General features: G+C 34.8%; 2 protein-coding genes across 6 annotated transcripts in view; one reads left to right on the plus strand and one right to left on the minus strand.

Moving 5' to 3' along the window:
- The window catches only part of LOC122504128, a 116,478-nt gene extending 99,715 nt beyond the window's left edge, over positions 1–16,763 (plus strand). The window contains exon 3 of the mRNA XM_043615059.1: positions 16,278–16,763. Coding sequence (XP_043470994.1) covers positions 16,278–16,498 — 221 coding nt within the window. The 3' untranslated portion in view covers positions 16,499–16,763. The remainder of the gene's footprint in view (positions 1–16,277) is intronic.
- Positions 1–22,813, minus strand: part of LOC122504126 (peroxidasin-like protein) — a 316,998-nt gene that overhangs the window by 258,899 nt on the left and 35,286 nt on the right. The window lies entirely within an intron of this gene.

Consider the following 22,813-nt stretch of genomic DNA (forward strand, 5'->3'; position numbering starts at 1 on the left):
GATCCCAAAATATTAAGAATCAGATGCTTAAGTTAAAGTACTTTCCAATTATTCTTTTCTTCCTTTTTCAGTTTTTAGGTCGTGTAACCTAAACTTTAAACTGTTATACCTTAGTGAAAAAAAGTCGGATCGGATCGGGTGTAGAATATTTTGAAAGGTGAATAATTATACTTTCCTTTAAAATTTGTTCGAATGATAAAAAAAATTTTTTTGGAGATTTTATTAAGAGTCGAATGTTGCCAAAAATGGCCTTTTTTACTCTTTTAGGTTAGAATATCTCAGAATCCTGACGTGATAGAGCAATTTCGCTGCCAGTTTTGGATTCAGGGTGACAAATTACATCGGAAATGACTCATCCCGTTTCTGGGTCTGAAATTTGTAGGCCTGTGTTATTAAACCTTCGAAATATTATGTTACATAAATTTCATTTATCGAAATTTTATTTGTCATAATATTCATTTACTCGAATTATCAAGTGACATAAAGGGCATTTACTCGAATTCTCAATAGAAATAAGAAAAATATTTGAAAATTTCATTGTTATTTTAGGACAAATGAAATTTCTGTGACTTGCATTATAGGTTAAAAAGTAATTCGGATGTTTGAAAATTATGTCAAATGGAATTTTAGACAAATAAATTTTATGTTAAATAGTTATATTTGAATAAATGAAAATTATGACATATAAAATTTCTATAAATTAAAATTTCTGAAATATGACATTTCGTAGTTTTAAAGGTTATGTCTCATGAGAATTCGAGTAAATGCGTTTTATGTCACTTGATAATTCCAGTAAATGAACATTGTAACAAATAAAATTTCGATAAATGAAATTTCTTAAATATGACATTTCGAAGATTTGAAGGTTATGTCACATGAGAATTCGATTAAATGCCCTTTATGTCAATTGATAATTCGAGTAAATGAATATTATGACAAATAAAATTTCGATAAATGAAATTTATGTAACATAATATTTCGAAGGTTTAAAAATTGTGTCAAATGGCAATTCGGAGGATTAATAATTATGACAAATAGTCATTCAGAAAATCAAAATGTATGTCAAAAAAATTTTCGAGATATTAAAAATTATATTAAAAAACAATTCGACTATTTAAATAATAGGATAAAGAATAAATCGATAAATTAAAAATGATGTTGAATGAAATTTCGAAAACTGAAAATTATGCGAAAAGAAGTTTCGATGATATGAATTTCGATGTTTTGAACATTAAGAAATTGAAATTTGGGGAATAATCATGCGCCCCTTTAAAATTGTTTTGAATTTCCGTTTATTTATATAAATTTCTGAAAGTTAACATTTCTGTCATCAAACGTTTGTTTATAACAATAAAAAGGATACAGGGTTGCCACGCTTTTGCTCATTTCAAATTCCCTGACTTTTCCAGGTTTTCCAGGTTAAAAAACGGAATTTTTCCAGGTTTTTAAAACTACATTTATATTTTACAAAATTTTTAATTCTAACCTTTTTGAAATTAAATATATTATAAAGATTGAAATATCCATCACTCCGAGTCTTCGACTCGGAGTGATCGATATCTTCATGTTTTATAGTAATTAAAAATGTTGAAATGATAAAATCATCATTTTTATACCTAATTATAAGATTATTGTTACTCTAACTTAAGTATTTAAAATAACTTTCACTATTTTAATTCAATTGTTGTTTTTCACAATTTTCAACTAAAATTCTTCTTTATAAAGTGTAAATTAATTATTATTAATAATTTATGAACAATTTCTTTCAACATTTTCAAATCCTTTTCTTTACAATTCAATTTTACGAAATTTCATCGATTATTCAGGTATTCGGAAATTCTTCAATCAAATATATATTAGAAAATAAAAACTTTAAATAACTTCAAAAAAATTCAATTCAACTTTTACAAAAAAATTAAATCTACACAATTTTAAGTTAAAAGTATAAAAAATTCAAACATTTTAAGATTATAATTTGAGACCTGCTTTTCAAAACTCAATTATTATCTAAGGTTTTAACTAAAATTTATATTTAAATCAATTATTATTAGAAAATTCTACGGCAATTCAATTATTTAAATAAAAAAAATAATTTATTGCAAAATTAAATATTTTTTTATAATTGAACTCTCATTTAAAGAGAATTTTATCAACAAATTTTCCAATAGGTAATTAAAATTCTTTTGACGAATTTCAATAAATTTTTTAAGAACAATTTTATTTTTTGAGAAATTAGATTAAAAATGTATTAAATGTAATTGAATGTAAAAAAATTTCATTGAATTGAGAAAAGTTTTTCAAAATGATTAAAGTTTTGTCAAGAATGTTATTAATATTTTGTTAAATAATTGAAATATTGACAAGAATTTCATTAAAATTTTTGAAAATAATTGTATTTTAGAGAAAAAATTTAATATTTTTAAAAATAATTGAAATTTTGACTATAACTTTTATACAACTTTTGACCATAATTGAATTTCTGCTAAGAATTTTTTTACTTTTCAAAATAATTTAATTCTTTAGAAGAATTTTTAAATATTTTTTTTTAAATACCTAATTATTTTTAATACAAAAATAAATAATTTATTGAATAATTGAATGTTTATCAAAACTAAATTCTCATAAAGAATTTTATTAACAAATTTTTAAATAATTGAATTTTTTTGACGAATTTTAATAAAATTTAAAGTATAATTACATGTTTCGAGGAATTCGTTTAAAATTGTATCAAAAATAATTAAAATTCTGCCATGAGTTTTATTATCTATGAAAATAAAAGAATTATTGCGAAGAAATTTATAAAAAAAAGTTTTAAATAATTCATTTCTTTTGACAAATTTTATTAAAATAGTATCTTTTAAAAATCATTGAAAATAATTGAATTTCTTTGAAGAATTTTAATTAAATTTTCTTAGATAATTATACATTTTTTAAGAAATTCCATTAAAATTGTATTAAAAATAACTGAAATTTTGCGATGAGTTTTATTATTTATGAAAGTAATTGAATTATTGCGAAAAAAAATTGTAAACGCAACTCTTTTAAAATTAAATTAGGAAATTTGAATTAAGAAAATTGAATTAAAGAAAAATTAAATTTCAAGAATAAGCACAATAACTTTAAAAAACAATAATTTTATAGGATTCCAATCAAAATTCCCTGACTTTTCCACGTTTTTTCAAGGTTTATAAAAATTCCCTGACATTTCTAGGTTTTCAGGTTGGGTGAAAGCCCTGGGATATTTATTTTCTTTCCGTACATAATTAATTGTACTCCTTCAAATAAAAAAGTGGTTGAATTTAAAGAGAAAATTTTTTAGCAAAAATTACGTGCATAATTCAGTTTAGAAAAACTTCCGGAATTCGTACAAAAAATTGAACCAGAATCATAAAAAGTTTTTTCGGTCATATGGAAGGTAGAATTCCATACCTGGAAAAATAAATAATAATTAATAATAAATAATAATAATAATTATTAATTATTATTAATAATAATTATATTATATTATATTTTTATTATTATTATTATTATTATTATTTTATTATTATTATTATTATTATTATTATTATTATTATTATTATTTTTTTTTTTTTTTTTTTTTTTTTTTTTTTTTTGCTTAGGGACTTTTGGGAAATCTGCCTACAGATACCTTGCATTCCGCACTCCAAGGTTATGTGGGGTTGGTATGATAAAAAAAACAAAAGGAAATATAAAAAAGAAAAATAAATAAATGTTACAATAAATTTAACAAACTGGCGACCTACTGCCAGCCCGACCCACTAAAACCCGTAACCCCTCTTCTGGAGCCCTTTACCCTCCCTCGGAACTGTCGTAAGACTTTAGCCTTCGAGGGTGGCGCTCCAACTCTGTCGCTAATGCGACTTTCTGCTTTTCTCTGCGGTCATCCTGCGTTAATAGTTAAAAATTTAAAACTATTTCAATATAAAGCGGAATTAACAGCACAACAATAATTAAAAATAACAAATGTGTAATTAAGTGTAAAAAGTCTGAAGATAAAATTATAAACGGATATATAAAAAAAAAGAAAAAATAAACGCGTATAAAAAATTGAAAACATAAAACTGTACAAAGATGAATAAAAAACACAAACAATTAAAAAATGTATAAGGACAAATAAATCACAAAATAAATTAATAAAAAACAAACGAACAAAATTAAAAGCTGTTTAAATTACGCTTTTTGGCGGCCGTCGAGATCTTTCCTCGACATAACCGAGATTATGAAGTTCTCGACTTGCCGCCAATTCTCCTCTGACTGGGTCATCAGCGATACCATGTTCTCCGGTGTAACTTGACTGTTTACACCTTCGAACATGGCCCGCCTCTCCAAGTTCCACTTCCTGCATGAGAAGAGGGTGTGCTCCGCGTTGTCCTCAGGGAACTGGCAATATGCACACACCTCGTCCTCGCGTAATTTAAAGCGACACAGGTACGAGTTAAAACACCCGTGACCTGTGAACGCCTGAGTCAAGTAATAGGAAACCTGACCGTGTTTCCTATTTATCCAGGTGGCGAGTGCCGGGATAAGGCGATAAGTCCATCGACCTTTTTCCTCACCATCCCATCTTTCTTGCCATCTTTCTATGAGCCTGTGCCTCGCTTCTTTGCGGATTAGGCCCTTGCTTGGTCTTAATTCCTCATTCAAGGAACTGCTTTCTTTAGAAAAGAGAAACATTTCTTCCCTTTCCCTCGCCAAAAGATCTGCTGGCGGGACACTTGCAAGGACCTGCACAGCACTCGTAGATACCGTCTTATATGCAGAGATGATACGCGTTGTTATCGATCTCTGCGCAGACAGTATCTTTTCACAGATGGTCACACATCTTTTACTCCTCAGGGATGGGGCCCACGCTGGTGCTGCATAGAGCATTTTAGCGTGGGCGACACTCGCCACCAGTCTTCTTTTTTGTTCACGGGGTCCGCCAACATTTGGCATTAGCCGTGAAAGATTAGCCGCACACTCGATCGCCTTATTTGACGCCGTAGCCATGTGGTGGTGGAAGTTTAACCTTCCATCTAACTCCACACCAAGATATTTAATTTGCTTACTCCACTTGACCTCGAATCCGTCTATCACGATTCGTGGGAGCTCATAACCACGTCTGTCTGTGACCAGCAGTGCCTCGGTCTTTTCCAGGGCCATTTCAAGACCTCTGGTATCCAGCCAGCTTTTTGCTAGTCGCAGACATTCGTTCACCAATGTCCCAAGAGCCTCCTCACTTTCGGCAGTGCACACGAACAACGCGTCGTCCGCAAAGCCGATGATCACCGCACCTTCGGGCAGATCCATTCGCAGAAAATCATCGTAAGATACATTCCATACAAATGGACCCACCCTCGAGCCTTGAGGAGCCCCACGCTGCATCTCTTCCTTGAGAGTGCAGGTGTCTCCCTCATATATAACCCACCTGTCGCTAAGATAATTATCCATTATCCGCAACAAGTAGGGCGGCATGTTTTTCTTTTCCATCGACTCGATGAGATCTTTCCATCTTGCGGAATTAAACGCGTTGCGTATGTCAATTGCTACCAACGCGCAGAAGCTCTTCTTTTTCCCAGGTCCCAATTTGTTTTTTCCTGCTTTGGCTATGTCCACAACTGCCTGGATGGTATCAACCGTGGACTTGCCTTTACGGAAACCAAATTGGTGATCGGATAGACGATTCTCTTCGGTCAAGTGGCTTTGCATTCTCTGCAGAACCATATCCTCTAGAAGTTTACCCATCGTATCTAGCAGGCATATAGGCCTGTACGATGAAACCTTATCTAGAGGTTTTTCACCTTTCCTTAGGAGGACTAACCTCTGTCGCTTCCAGTCGCGGAAGAACTCTCCTCTCTCAAGGCAAAGATTGAAGCATCGAAGCAGAATCTGGGGTGAAGTGTCGATTACCAACTTTAGGATCTTGTTACTTATCCCATCGATTCCAGGCGCCTTGCCTGTTTTCAATCTTTTGCCTGCTTTTTGCAGTTCACTAAGTGTGAAGAGTTCTTCCTCTTCGACTTTGCAAAAACTCCAGTCCCTTCTAAGGTATGGCTCCGCAGGAGGAAACAAAGAACTTATTATCTTTCTGACCCAATCGGGATTGTCCAGGCCGGGGGTCTTTTGCCTCGTCACTAATTTCTTAGTCACGATTTTAAAAGCCAGACCCCATGGGTCCTTATCGACTTCCTCGATTAGGTCCTTCCAGCTATGGCGTCGCGACTTCCGGATCTCTTTCTTGAGGTTCTTTTTCGCCTCCTTGAAAGACTCTTTCAGCAAGGGATCTCCCTTAGATCGGGTATATGTCCTTCTTGCTTTGAGGCATTCCTTTCTCAAGGAGGCTAGCTCCTCTGACCACCAGTGCAAGGATTTTCTTACGGGAGTGGCGCCTTTGCGTGGCATTGACGCATTGCAAGCGGTGACTATCATGTTCCTCACCGCTCGCACCTCCCCATCCAGACTGCTCGGCCTCTTCACCCAGCCCAAGTCCTCAATTAAAAGGGCTTCTCTTAGGGACCGGCCGAACTTTTCCTTGTCGAGTCTCTTCATATTCCACGAGGAGGTTTTGCGACTAGGAACATCCTGTCTTTTTCCTCCTCGTGTGTCTCCCATTGAGACTGAGAACTCAATGTACTGGTGGTCACTTGCGGTATATTCCTCAGAGACCCGCCAGTCGGTTATGCGGCTAAATAGTTTAGACGATGCGATCGTTAGATCTATAATTGATCCGATCGCACCTCTTCTAAAAGTCCATGTATTGCCTCGGTTTACAGCCAATAAGTCGTTTCTGGAGATCATTTCTCCAATACGAATTCCTCTCTTGTCGAGTCTCGTCTCACCCCACTCTGGCGACTTTGCGTTAAAATCGCCAGTGATGATGACATCCAGCCTGGATTCTGTGAGGCTCGCTTCTAGGTCTTCGATATTGGCTTCGAAGTTTGTCAGTGGGTCGTTGGGTGAGAAGTAGCAGCTATACATACGTATATTAGCTACCTCTATCCACACGAACCCACTGCTCGTCTCCAGAAACTTGTCAACCCGCAATTCTGGGTTGCACAGCTTTATGGCGGCTCTCTTCGCCTTATCCTGATACCAAGGGGCGAGGTCGCTTCCTTGATACTGCTCACTGCAGAACAGGATATCGACCTCATTTTCCCTTGCTATTTGCATTAGGAGCAACTGTGCATCCTTACTTGTATGCAGGTTGACCTGCAAAAATTTTAAGGATTTGCCCTTTTAATCTTTTGCAGTTCTTCTCTGTAAACCGGGCAGGCTCTCTTTCCGGAATCGTGATCCGTCTCTGGCTTCCCCAGGTCCAAGCACGTAAGGCACTTCGGCTTAACTTTACAGCTCTTCGCGAGGTGTCCCTCTCCGCCGCATCTCCGACAGTTTTTACTTCTGTCGGGGCCTTTGCAGGTTCGGGTTGAGTGTCCGTATGCTAGGCACTTTTGGCACCTAGCTACTTCAACATGCTCGCGAATTGGAGCATTTATCCATCCGATTTTAATTTTACCAAGCTTTAGCAGAGTATTACTTTCTGCCTCTGACAGACGTACTAGAGCAACCTTAGTTCCTCTGTAGCGCGGCAAAAGTCGACACTCCATCTTCAGGTCAGGTTTACCCAGCTTTTCTCTTAGTGCTGCATTTACCTCATCCTCTGAGGTGGCTTCGTCCAAATCCTTAATCTCTAGAGACCTTTTATTCACTAGAGGTGTGACCTCAGCTTTACCATGCAGGGCCGAAGACAGTGCATCTGCAAATTTTAAGGTCTCTCCGCCCTTTTTCACTATCACGAGAACCTCCTGTTTAAAAGTTCTCCTGATTTTCCGGATCACGGTACCCGTATCTTCTGGGTTTACCTTTGCTTTTATTAGCGGCAAGATACCCTCATAAAACTTTGGGTCGCTTGCCGTAATTTTAACAGCTTCCGTGCTCCTTAGCTTCAAAGGGGGCTTCGGAAGCTCCTTTTTCTCACCTGAGGGTTTCTCTTTTGGAGTCCGTTTCTCCTTGTTTTTAACAACATGAAACCGTCTCCATTGTCCGCTCCGTCCCTCAAGACGGTCTCAGCATACGACTTGCCAGGACTGTTTGAGGGCGCCTCTCTTGCTCCAACCAGCGACTCAGAACCAAGCTGTGGAGCCTCCTTTCGCTTAATTCTCTTCCCGCCTTGAGTCGCCCGTCGCGGACTCGCATCTGGGCTTGTACCTTCCCTGGGGCGTTTATTAACGCCTTTTGCCTTATTAGGACATGTCTTTGCGCCGTTCAGAGGTGCAGTAGTGCTCTCCGTCTGCTGTGGAGCTACCACAGTTGGGTGTTGCGGCTCCTGGTCTATGAAAGGCTTGGGGATAAAACGTAAATTCCTACAGATTATCTCAAACGCACCTTCCAAAACCGTCACGCCATCCTGGATTTCCCGACTGACGTTCTTTTGGCGCTTGAATCCCTGGCGCAAGCTTTTGAAGATTCCCGGAATAGCCACGAACTGGTCTGAGACATTTGTCTCATATATTATCGACTGATTATTGTTTTGGCCCCCCCCCCAAAATCCGTGGGGCCTGCGGCGGTGTTCGAAGAGACACCGTCGGGAGTATTGTCCCCTTTCGGGGTTCCTCCTTGGGGTAATTCATTTATATTATGATTCATAATCATTTTTTTTTTTTTTTTTGGTTTTAGAATCAGGGTACCACCCTGTTGGTTGTCCTTTAGTGAAAAGCCCCGCCACCACGGCAAGGTCTACCAAACATATCCAAGATGCCAGTCGTGTATGACAGCGAACCCACTTCTCCCAACTCATCAAAGAAATCAATCATGTCTGGCAGCGGACCCACTTCTCCCAGCCCATCAAAGAAATCAATGATGTTCGGCAGTGGGTCCACTTCTCCCAGTACATCAAAGAAATCAATGACATTTGGCAGTGGATCCGCTTCTCCCATCACGTCAAAGACATCTATGATGTTCGGTAGTGGACAACCCGGCGGGGATTATTATTATTATTATTATTAATAATAATTATAATTATTTATTATTATTATTATTCGGATAATTATTTTAGAGAGAAGAAACCTTGGTTTGACAATACATGTCTTACGGCTAAACGTAAAGTAAATACGAGTTACAAGAGTTTTGTAAAGGATAGACAAAATGAAGAGATGCTAACCAATTATATCGGGGCGCGTGACTCGTACAAAAAAATCATTGCTCTCTCTAAAGTCGAATTTAATAATCAAATTCAAGTAAAATTAAATAATGTAAAGGATAGTAAAGAATTTTGGTCTACAGTAAAATCTTTTGATTCTCGAAACATACCGTGTAATAAAGTTAATTTAAATGCATGGGTTAATTTTTATCAAGAAATTTATCCAACAAGAATAATTAGTAATCAAATATTTGTGTCAGTCACGCGCCCTTTTTTGGACTCTGACTTTACGATGGAGGAGTTATGTAAAGGTTTTTCTGCGTGCAGTAATAATAAAGCTTCAGGGCCAGATAAGATAAGCAACGAATTTATCAAGAATTTACCACCGGAATGGTTGCACTATGTCCTTAATATGTTTAACAAAATTTTAGAACAAGAAAGAGTACCAAAATCATTTGCGCAATCGGACATGTTTATGCTACATAAAAAAGGTGATCCAACAGATCCTCTGAATTATAGAGGAATCGCTTTACTGAATGTGACCACTAAAGTTTTTACCTCCCTCCTCGCTAAAAGGATTGGTAGATGGGCGGAGACGTGCTGCATTATTCCCGAAGAACAGGCGGGCTTTCGAGCCAAGAGAAGTTGTATAGATCAACTGTTTACCCTTTCGTCTATAATAAATATAAATTTACATGTAAAGAAGGATTATGTTTTTGGGGCTTTTATAGATCTTAAAAGAGCTTTTGACTCGGTTCAACACGAGAAATTATGGTCAAAACTGTTCAAACTTGGAATATCGGGAAAAATTTTAAGAATTATTAAAAGTTTATACAATATCGCGAGTTTTAGAGTAAAAATTGGACAGCGGAAGTCTGAGAATGTAGACGTTACTGAGGGGGTCATGCAGGGAGAGAGTCTTAGCCCACTGCTATTTATCTTATTTCTTTCAAATATTATTGTTTTCTTTGAGGAGAGAGGAGCACAGGGTTTAAAGCTCGACTTGCGTACAGAGATTTTAATGTTACTCTTTGCCGATGACATCGTGCTGTTAGGTCGAAATTGGCACGATATTCAATTGAAAATCAGAATTTTAAAAAAATATTGTGATCTCAACGGTTTACAATTAAATGTCTCTAAAACTAAAGTAATACCGTTTAGAAAATCGGGAAACTGTAAAAAACTGAGGCCTTTGTACTGGGGAGAAGAATTAATTAAGTATGCTAATTCATATGTTTACCTAGGTGTACTTTTCTCCTCAACAGGTAAATTCAAATTAGCGAAAGATTCTTTTATTGCAAAGGGCCTTATAGCGTCTGCCCGAGTTCGGAGTATTTTATACAAAAGTAAAAATGAATCTTGGTCAACTGTTAAGAGCCTTATGGAAAATGTTATAAATGCTACAGCTCTATACGCTTCCGAAGTATGGTGTATATGTTACATATCAGATTTGGATTGTGTGCAGACTAGATTTTTAAGGAGTCTTTTGGGTTTGCCGTTAAATACTCCTGATCATTTTGTACGCCTCGAAACTGGTATCTCTTTTCCAAATGTAAATATATTTAAACGCATATTGAACTGGTGGTTTAAACTACTTGAGATGCCGGATGAGACTTGCGAGAAAGTGTTTTATAAGGTTGTGCGAGCTTGACAGTTCCATTGGCAATTGCAATGTCAATTGCAATTGGGCTTCGAGTGTTAGAATGTTGTTGCAGTCATTAGGAGCCGAACATCTGTGGGAACTTCAATTTAAAAATTTTAACTTAATAAAGAATGAAAAGAAGAATCTTATAATAAAATGGGTTAATAATGAACTAAGTAATACTGTAGAAAAAGTTTTAAATTCCAGATATAACCCTATATATAGACATCTCAGTCAGCTAAACGCGACTGAAAATTATTTAATGTATAAAATGCCAATTGGAAAAATAAGAATAGCGAGTCAACTTCGACTAGCTAATACTCTTAGAACAAAGTTTACTTACAAGCAAAACACATACACATGGAACACAGATGTTTTGTGCTCCTTATGTAATACTAACGAAAACGAACAAATTTCACATTTCTTGCTTCATTGTCCAATTTATAAACCACTGCGAGTAAGATATCTTTTAAATTACATAAATGAGGAAGAGAATGACGAGAAAAATGTTGTTAAGTTGCTGTCATTCATAAATTCAAAACAAGTAAATGACCTCTTTTATTTTACGGTAAATGCTCCTTTATTGAGATCATTTATAATGAATGAATGAATTCTACGGATTTTAATACGTTATGTGTGTGTGGGTTTTATTTGTGATAAGTGTAGCGTACCCTAATATATTTGCAAACAATGTATTCATTTTATTGCAATAAATTACTTACTTATTATTATTATTATTATTATTATTTTTTTTTTTTTTTTTTGCTTAGGGACTTTTGGGAAATCTGCTTACAGATACCTTGGATTCCGCACTCCAAGGTTATGTGGGGTTGGTGTGATAAAACAAAAGGAGATAAAAAAAAAATAAATATATAAAATAGTAAATTTAATAAACTGGCGACCTACTGCCAGCCCGACCCACTAAAACCCGTAACCCTTCTTCTGGAGCCCTTTACCCTCCCTCGGAACTGTCGTAAGACTTTAGCCTTTGAGGGTGGCGCTCCAACTCTGTCGCTAATGCGACTTTCTGCTTTTCTCTGCGGTTATCCTGCGTTAATAGTTAAAAATTTAAAACTATTTCAATATAAAAGCGGAATTAACAGCACAACAATAATAAAACAAATGTTTAATTAAGTGTAAACAGTCAAAAGATAAAATTGCAAACGGATATATAAAAAAAAAAGAAAAAATAAACGCGTATAAAATATTGAAAACATAAAACTGTACAAAGATGAATAAAAAAAACACAAACAATTAAAAAAAAAATGTATAAGGACAAATAAATCACAAAATAAATTAATAAAAAACAAACGATCAAAATTAAAAGCTGTTTAAATTACGCTTTTTGGCGGCCGTCGAGATCCTTCCTCGACATAACCGAGATTATGAAGTTCTCGACTTGCCGCCAATTCTCTTCCGACTGGGTCATCAGCAATACCATGTTCTCCGGTGTAACTTGACTGTTTACACCTTCGAACATGGCCCGCCTCTCCAAGTCCCATTTCTTGCATGAGAAGAGGGTGTGCTCCGCGTTGTCCTCAGGGAACTGGCAATATGCACACACCTCGTTCTCGCGTAATTTAAAGCGACACAGGTACGAGTTAAAACACCCGTGACCTGTGAACGCCTGAGTCAAGTAATAGGAAACCTGACCGTGTTTCCTATTTATCCAGGTGGCGAGTGCCGGGATAAGGCGATAAGTCCATCGACCTTTTTCCTCACCATCCCATCTTTCTTGCCATCTTTCTATGAGCCTGTGCCTCGCTTCTTTGCGGATCAGGCCCTTGCTTGGTCTTAATTCCTCATTCAAGGAACTGCTTTCTTTAGAAAAGAGAAACATTTCTTCCCTTTCCCTCGCCAAAAGATCTGCTGGCGGGACACTTGCAAGGACCTGCACAGCACTCGTAGATACCGTCTTATATGCAGAGATGATACGCGTTGTTATCGATCTCTGCGCAGACAGTATCTTTTCACAGATGGTCACACATCTTTTACTCCTCAGGGATGGGGCCCACGCTGGTGCTGCATAGAGCATTTTAGCGTGGGCGACACTCGCCACCAGTCTTCTTTTTTGTTCACGGGGTCCGCCAACATTTGGCATTAGCCGTGAAAGATTAGCCGCACACTCGATCGCCTTATTTGACGCCGTAGCCATGTGGTGGTGGAAGTTTAACCTTCCATCTAACTCCACACCAAGATATTTAATTTGCTTACTCCACTTGACCTCGAATCCGTCTATCACGATTCGTGGGAGCTCATAACCACGTCTGTCTGTGACCAGCAGTGCCTCGGTCTTTTCCAGGGCCATTTCAAGACCTCTGGTATCCAGCCAGCTTTTAGCTAGTCGCAGACATTCGTTCACCAATGTCCCAAGAGCCTCCTCACTTTCGGCAGTGCACACGAATAATGCGTCGTCCGCAAAGCCGATGATCACCGCACCTTCGGGCAGATCCATTCGCAGAAAATCATCGTAAGATACATTCCATACAAATGGACCCACCCTCGAGCCTTGAGGAGCCCCACGCTGCATCTCTTCCTTGAGAGTGCAGGTGTCTCCCTTATATATAACCCACCTGTCGCTAAGATAATTATCCATTATCCGCAACAAGTAGGGCGGCATGTTTTTCTTTTCCATCGACTCGATGAGATCTTTCCATCTTGCGGAATTAAACGCGTTGCGTATGTCAATTGCTACCAACGCGCAGAAGCTCTTCTTTTTCCCAGGTCCCAATTTGTTTTTTCCTGCTTTGGCTATGTCCACAACTGCCTGGATGGCATCAACCGTAGACTTGCCTTTACGGAAACCAAATTGGTGATCGGATAGACGACTCTCTTCGGTCAAGTGGCTTTGCATTCTCTGCAGAACCATATCCTCTAGAAGTTTACCCATCGTATCTAGCAGGCATATAGGCCTGTACGATGAAACCTTATCTAGAGGTTTTTCACCTTTCCTTAGGAGGACTAACCTCTGTCGCTTCCAGTCGCGGAAGAACTCTCCTCTCTCAAGGCAAAGATTGAAGCATCGAAGCAGAATCTGGGGTAAAGTGTCGATTACCAACTTTTGGATCTCGTTACTTATCCCATCGATTCCAGGCGCCTTGCCTGTTTTCAATCTTTTGCCTGCTTTTTGCAGTTCACTAAGTGTGAAGAGTTTTTCCTCTTCGACTTTGCAAAAACTCCAGTCCCTTCTAAGGTATGGCTCCGCAGGAGGAAACAAAGAACTTATTATCTTTCTGACCCATTATTATTATTATTATTATTATTATTATTATTATTATTATTATTTTATTATTATTAATAATAATTTCAATTAATTTTGTTTTAGCATAACCTAAAAATAAATTTTTATTGATATTTAATGATTAATTAATATTAATAAATAAATATTTATTTAATAACCAATAATAATGATTAATATAGGATTAAAATCATAAATAATTATTAGCTTAAAAATTTTGTTGATGGCAAAACTGGAAAATTATTATTCAAGTGTTCCTTTAATAATTAATTTTTTACACATTATATAATTAATATATTATATATAAATATATAATATATATTTAGTATATTAAATATTATTACTATATTGCATAATAATATTGTATATTATTATTATATAATGGTGCCCTTCTCCTACTTCTCTGTTTACTTTTCACAGCGCAGAGAACCACTGGCGTCGGTACGATTCACAGTGCTGGTGGGGGTACGGCAGTCGCAACGACTTTGCGATTTCGCCTCCATGTGGAACTGCTCGAGGGGCTGTTCACTCTCGAATCCAAGATTCGTAAGGGTACGATTATTTACGAATACAAAGAAATCGGTGGAGAATCCGCCCAAATTTTAAGAAATCATAAGGATTCGCCTTTTACGAATCCAAGCGATTTCATGTGAATCCAAGATTCAGAGAATTCGTCACCTACGATTCCAGTCGATTCCATGTGAATCCATGCAAATAATAATAAATTTTCAAATTATTGTTAAATTGGATTGAGTGATCAGCCCCTCGGAACCGCTGTTACCTATCTAGTAACCAGACTTCTATATACTTTGCTCGCACGAACAATTTCCACAGTTAGCCGTCGAACTGACTTGGGGCTTGCGTTGAGGAAGATCGACGACAACTCTCTCCTTCTTTTCTCTCCTTCCTTTCTACCTGGTGCAAGCAGGCGGTATCTCAGGTACAACTGGGGTTGCTAGCTTGCACCAATTCTTTCTCTCTACCTAGTGCGGGCACGTGGTATCTCAGGTACAACTAGGGCTGCTAGCTTGCACTAATTCCTAGAGGGAGCTGTACTCGAGACACAGGTACAACTGTGCAGTAGTAACACCCCTCGTTACTCCGTCGCTCCTTTCTCGCCATTGTTAACCAACCCTGTGGTAAGGAGGTACAACTCGACCTCCACAGAGTTGATGCACCAGGTAGATTCTTCGACCCAAGGTACATCTTGGGGAAGATGAAGCTTGAACAGAGATTTAATTATTTCGGTATATTTTTCTATTGGATAAGAGGGTCAGCGAGCGTACTGGCTCTTCATTGACGCGATTTCTCCCTAGTGAAATATTGCGGAATCGTCTCCCCTAGAGTGCACTATCTACGTAACCGTCCAATATGATAATCGGGAAGTAAATTTATGACTAGCTTCGGGAATAATTAAATCTATTAACGCATAACTCGTTAGTAAAGTAACGTAATGTAAACTCGGTAATTATGTATTAAGGGAAACGTTCAATAGTGAAACGGTAAGATAATATGAGTCACTATTCTTGGATAATAAACTAGCGAACGATATTTTATTATTAGTATTTCTACGATTTATTTTGTTAATCTAAATTTATTTTGTTTATGATATTTTGTTATTCTTTTATTTGTTACTAAAATATACTTTCTTACAAAGGTTTAATTAGTGCCTTATTAATGACTATACCTTACTGTAAATCATAGTATGTAACGGTCCTTAACTTAAATACTGTTTTGATAAAGATTTTAAGACTAATTTGCTAAATTTAACTAAACTAAGTACCCGGACTTCATCCGTCGAGCTATTCTTTTGGCAATTAAAAATCACGATAATTACAAATAAATAAAGAGTTCCGTTTCACAAAATAACAAATTATAAACGAAATGTTACAAATTCAGTGAAACTTGAAAATTTCAATTACAGTTAAATTAATAAACGAAAGTATTGATGACTGAATTTATTACTAACGGTTTGTCTATAGTTTTCAAATTACTCTTTTTATTTTAAAAACACATAAAACCGTTCTTCTGGGTTGTTGTTCTCTCTAATGGAGTTGTGTTCACTCCAGAACACTGATAACAACTAGATTTTTTTATGTTGCACTTGGTAGTAACATGTGTAACGAAACAAGTCAGTTCTGAATCATCATAACATGAGTTCTGTTTCGATGATTCAAGAACAGATAGTTATTTTCTTACAACTTTTGCCTTAATTAACGACTGTGTATTTTGATATTCTATTTCGAAATTTTTCTTTTAAGGCAAGAATTCCCTCAAAAACGATTGGGACGATTTAGTCAAAAAAATTAAGGAGCCGAGAAACTGTCAAGACCACGACGTCCAAGACATGGAGGAAATTGATTCAAGCGATCACAATCATGATGTTTCTCACACAAATGACAAGCAACCTTTGTCGGAGACCCAGGTCATGTCACAAATCAATAACCTTATTGGTGACATCGATCAAATTTCAGAAGATTAATTAGAACGATAGGTTTACGACTGTATTTTTCTTAACGAATTGTTTAACGATATATAATGACGGTATGAGTGTGTTGTCGACAACAAATTTTTAAAATGACAGTTTTTATTTATTAGATTTTTTTCTGGGTGGTGTGTCACCTTCTATTTCGATTCTATTTCGATTGATTCGAAACAATCTGATTTAATTTCCAACGACAGTCCCAATGTTAAAAATAATAACGGTACTAACACATTAACTAATAAAGACATTAATGAACCTTTAATTACTAACGAATCTTCTTAAAGAACCAAATTCAAAAAACAAAACCGGACAAGTGCGAGTTGCACTCGCACTAAGATCGAGGGTTCCGTACACCAAAACTAAACTCATTTTTTATAAATATATATATATATATATATATATATAAGAAAAATGATTGATTAATATTAACATATATAATATATTTATTTTATTTATTTTATATATATATATATATTTATTTTTATTTTATTTTTATCTTCGCCAATCACATTATCTTTATTTTTCTGTAATTTGCACTTAAAAAAAATATACAACCTGAATTTTAACTCACCACATTTAAATTTATAAAAGTTAAATTAGTGACACTGTAATTTTTTCAAAAAACTCAAATTCTTGCCCTTAAATTTCGCAAATACCTCAAACAATCATGTTCGCCATATTTTTACCTTAATCTTCACTTAAAAATGAAGATCCCTACCGAATTTCAGCTCATCAAATTAAGATTCCTAAAAGTTCAAAAGGGGAAGAGAAAAGTGTCATTTTTTGCAATTTTTTCGTAAAAATTCAATTTCTTTCCCTCCTAGTTCGCAAATATGTCCGTCAATCGAGTTCGCTATATTTTTCCTGTAATCTGCAATTGAAACTGAAGATCCCTACCGAATTTCAGCTAATCAAGTTAAGATTTTTAAAATTTAAAGGGGGAGGACAGGGTAATTTTTTCAATTTTTCCAAAAAAATTCAATTTCTTTCCCTCTTAGTTCGCAAATATGTCCGTCAATCGGGTTCGCTATATTTTTCCTGTAATCTGAATTTGAAACTGAAGATCCCTACCGAATTTCAGCTCATAAGGTTGAGATTTGTAAAAGTTAAAAGGGGGGACAGGGTCATTTTTTGCAATTTTTTCAAAAAAATTCAATTTCCTTCCCTCCTATTTCCCAAATATCTCCACCCATCAGGTTCGCTATATTTTTCCTGTAATCTGCACTTGAAACTGAAGATCCCTACCGAATTTCGGCTCATAAGGTTGAGATTTGTAAAAGTTAATTGGGGGCGACAGGGTCATTTTTTGCAATTTTTTCAAAAAAATTCAATTTCTTTCCCTCCTATTTCCCAAATATCTCCACCAATCAGGTTCGCTATATTTTTCCTGTAATCTGCACTTGAAACTGCAGATCCCTACCGAATTTCAGCTCATAAGGTTGAGATTTGTAAAAGTTAAGGGGGGGACAGGGTCATTTTTTTCAAAAAAATTCAATTTCTTTCCCTCCTATTTCCCAAATATCTCCACCAATCAGGTTCGCTATATTTTTTCTGTAATCTGCACTTGAAACTGAAGATCCCTACCGAATTTCAGCTCATAAGGTTGAGATTTGTTAAAGTTAAGGGGGGGGACAGGGTCATTTTTTGCAATTTTTTCAAAAAAATGCAATTTCTTTCCCCCCTATTTCCCAAATATCTCCACCAATCAGGTTCGCTATATTTTTACCTTAATCTGCACTTGAAACTGAAGATCCCTACCAAATTTCAGCTCATAAGGTTGAGATTTGTAAAAGTTAAGGGGGGGACAGGGTCATTTTTTGCAATTTTTTCAAAAAAATTCAATTTCTTTCCCTCCTATTTCCCAAATATCTCCACCAATCAGGTTCGCTATATTTTTCCTGTAATCTGCACTTGAAACTGAAGATCCCTACCGAATTTCAGCTCATAAGGTTGAGATTTGTAAAAGTTAAGGGGGGGGGGACAGGGTCAATTTTTGCAATTTTTTCAAAAAATTCAATTTCTTTCCCTCCTATTGCCCAAGTATCTCCACCAATCAGGTTCGCTATATTTTTCCTGTAATCTGCACTTGAAACTGAAGATCCCTACCGAATTTCAGCTCATAAGGTTGAGATTTGTAAAAGTTAAGGAGGGGGGGACAGGGTCATTTTTTGCAATTTTTTCAAAAAAATTCAATTTCCTTCCCTCCTATTTCCCAAATATCTCCACCCATCAGGTTCGCTATATTTTTCCTGTAATCTACACTTGAAACTGAAGATCCCTACCGAATTTCAGCTCATAAGGTTGAGATTTGTAAAAGTTAAGGAGGGGGGGACAGGGTCATTTTTTGCAATTTTTTCAAAAAAATTCAATTTCCTTCCCTCCTATTTCCCAAATATCTCCACCCATCAGGTTCGCTATATTTTTCCTGTAATCTACACTTGAAACTGAAGATCCCTACCGAATTTCAGCTCATAAGGTTGAGATTTGTAAAAGTTAAGGAGGGGGGGACAGGGTCATTTTTTTCAAAAAAATTCAATTTCTTTCCCTCCTATTTCCCAAATATCTCCACCAATCAGGTTCGCTATATTTTTTCTGTAATCTGCACTTGAAACTGAAGATCCCTACCGAATTTCAGCTCATAAGGTTGAGATTTGTTAAAGTTAAGGGGGGGGACAGGGTCATTTTTTGCAATTTTTTCAAAAAAATGCAATTTCTTTCCCCCCTATTTCCCAAATATCTCCACCAATCAGGTTCGCTATATTTTTACCTTAATCTGCACTTGAAACTGAAGATCCCTACCGAATTTCAGCTCATAAGGTTGAGATTTGTAAAAGTTAAGGGGGGGACAGGGTCATTTTTTGCAATTTTTTCAAAAAAATTCAATTTCTTTCCCTCCTATTTCCCAAATATCTCCACCAATCAGGTTCGCTATATTTTTCCTGTAATCTGCACTTGAAACTGAAGATCCCTACCGAATTTCAGCTCATAAGGTTGAGATTTGTAAAAGTTAAGGGGGGGGGGACAGGGTCAATTTTTGCAATTTTTTCAAAAAATTCAATTTCTTTCCCTCCTATTGCCCAAGTATCTCCACCAATCAGGTTCGCTATATTTTTCCTGTAATCTGCACTTGAAACTGAAGATCCCTACCGAATTTCAGCTCATAAGGTTGAGATTTGTAAAAGTTAAGGAGGGGGGGACAGGGTCATTTTTTGCAATTTTTTCAAAAAAATTCAATTTCCTTCCCTCCTATTTCCCAAATATCTCCACCCATCAGGTTCGCTATATTTTTCCTGTAATCTACACTTGAAACTGAAGATCCCTACCGAATTTCGGCTCATAAGGTTGAGATTTGTAAAAGTTAATTGGGGGGGACAGGGTCATTTTTTGCAATATTTTCAAAAAAATTCAATTTCTTTCCCTCCTATTTCCCAAATATCTCCACCAATCAGGTTCGCTATATTTTTCCTGTAATCTGCACTTGAAACTGCAGATCCCTACCGAATTTCAGCTCATAAGGTTGAGATTTGTAAAAGTTAAGGGGGGGAAAAGGGTCATTTCTTGCAATTTTTTCGAAAAAATTGAATTTCTTTCCCTCCTATTTCCCAAATATCTCCACCAATCAGGTTCGCTATATTTTTCCTGTAATCTGCACTTGAAACTGAAGATCCCTACCGAATTTCAACTCACCAGGTTGAGATTTGTAAAAGTTAAGGGGGGGACAGCCCATTTTGCGTGGCTGGGACGGACACACGAGTGATTTCATAAGGGTTCCGTCAGTACACCTATGGTGTACGGAACCCTAAAAATTATGTGAGACACTATTCCAAACCCAGGTAAAATTAAAATATAAACCTCAGGATGACCAAAAAATCAAAATAAGTGTTGGTACAAAATTAGGTCTCTTTCTATTATAGGATCATAAGAAGTATTTAAAATATAATTTTAATAATAAAATAAAAAATATAATAGATATTTTTATAAAAAATATTAATATAGATGGTATTGAAGTATTTAAAATATTTTAATAACAAAATAAAAATAGGTAATAAATTGTATCTTGATGGTAAACAATATAATAAATAATATAATGAAAAATTTGAATTATTATAGTTGTTTGAGATTGACCGATGAGAAGTGGGTTCTTTTTTATACAAAAATTGAATGCACGAATTATACACAAAAAATATTATTTTTATTCAACGAATTTAAAGGCCTGTGCAAAATGGCGTGACCACGCCTTGTGGTTTTCGATGAAAAGATCCAAATGATCCTTTTGGTTGTAAAATTAACACTCTTTATTGGCGAAACTAAAGCGAGACATTTCAAGTTTGAAAACCAAAAATAAAAAGAGAATTTACTTTGTATCGTAATTTTAACTAAACTGATTTTTTTTAATTTAATAAATTAACATTGACGAGATCTGGTCTTTGAGAATGCTAATGAGTAATAAATAATATATTGAGAAATTTAAAATATTATAATTTATAAATTTTTATAATGAAATTATAATGATTTTTTAAAACTTTTTTTTTAATTAGAAATTTTAGGTTAGTAATGATTTTATAGTCTAATAAAAATTTTAATTTTTAAATTAAGTTTAAAATGTTAATATAAAAATATTGAATTTTATATAAGTTAGTAATGATTTTATAGTATAATAAAAATTATAATTTTTAAGTTAAGTTTAAAATGTTAATATTAATGATAAAATAAAAGTATAAAAAAATTTATGTAAAAAATTTGTAAAAATTTGAGGCATTTTTTTGAAAAATGCTAATTTTTATATGTAAGAAAAATAATAAATAAATATCTATTAATGGGGGGGAACTTTAATTATATTTATAAGTAATAAATTAAACTAGTTTAATAACTTCTAATTAAATGAGTTATTTTTATTAATTAACTTTTTTCAGTAATGGAAAACTGGTTTTCTCATAAGTTTTAGAAGAAATTTAAGAAAAAGGGGCAAAAAGATGTTAAAATTTTTAGTAGAAAATTTCTATAATCTTTTCAATAGTAAATTCAAAAATATTCAATTTACATATGAATTAGAAAAGAATTGTCAAATTAATTTCTTAGATGTTACGTTAATAAAAGACAATGAAAAAATTATAACGAATTGGTTCCAAAAAGACATTTTTTCAGGAAGATATTTACATTTTGAATCTAATCAAGCGAAAACATATAAAATAAATGTTATAAATAATTTAGTAGATAGAGCTATTAAATTTTCAGACAATCCGTTTCATAATGACAATTTGGTTAAAATCAAAAAACTTCTTATAAATAATGAATTTCCCATTCAATTTATAGAAACAAATATTAAAAAAAGATTAACAACCTTAAATGATAGGGAAAAAAATTCAACACAAAACCAAATTCAGAATCAACAACCCATTGATTCTAAAACATTTATATCTTTACCTTATATAAAAAATATGTCAGAAAAATGAGCAAAAATCTTGAAAAAAGAACATATTAACACTTCGTTTAAATCAACTAACAATCTTTCACAAATATTCACAAGCAATAAAAACAAACTAACAAAGGAACAAAATTCAAATATAGTTTATTCCATTTCTTGTAACAATTGTCCAGGCAATTATGTTGGACAAACGAAAAGATTTCTAAAAAACCGTCTCTATGAACACAAAAGAGACTATTTAAAACCACATGACAAACAAACAGCAATAACTAGACATATTAACAAATATAACCACACTTTCGACTTCGATAATACAACAATTTTAAATAAAACTGAAAAATATAAAAAAAGATTGGTTTTAGAAATGACTCGCATTGTCACTTCAAACTCGGTTAACGAAAGAAAAGATATTGAACATCTATCAGAAATTTATTTACCACTTCTCAAAAGATTTAAAAAATAATTTATACCAAGAAAAAAAAACTATACAAAAAATTATAGGAAAAAAATAAATAAATAAACAAATAAATTAAATAAATAAAAAAATAAATAAATTTAAAAGAAAATAAAATAAAAGAAAATTAGAAAATATATATTTCTCATATTACTATATCTCACACAATTTCTTCCAACCACTTAGTCGCCATACAGAATCTTTACAAACCATAAAAGTTAAAACACATGTTAACTTAAAACCGAAAAGTCAAAAGTCTTCAGTATTTAAAAAACAGCCAAACATATCACATCTCACTTCTCAAGTTTATCTCACATCTCAATGCATTAATATTGTTTACAAGTGTTTTAAAAAAAAATCTGTCCGCGCAAGCGCGGACACATTCTCATCCGCGCTTCGCGCGGAGGCTCGCTTCGCTCGCAAGTTTCAGCGC

The sequence above is a fragment of the Leptopilina heterotoma genome, unplaced genomic scaffold (assembly GCF_015476425.1).
Source record: "Leptopilina heterotoma isolate Lh14 unplaced genomic scaffold, ASM1547642v1 Lhet_279, whole genome shotgun sequence".
Classification (NCBI taxonomy): domain Eukaryota; kingdom Metazoa; phylum Arthropoda; class Insecta; order Hymenoptera; family Figitidae; genus Leptopilina; species Leptopilina heterotoma.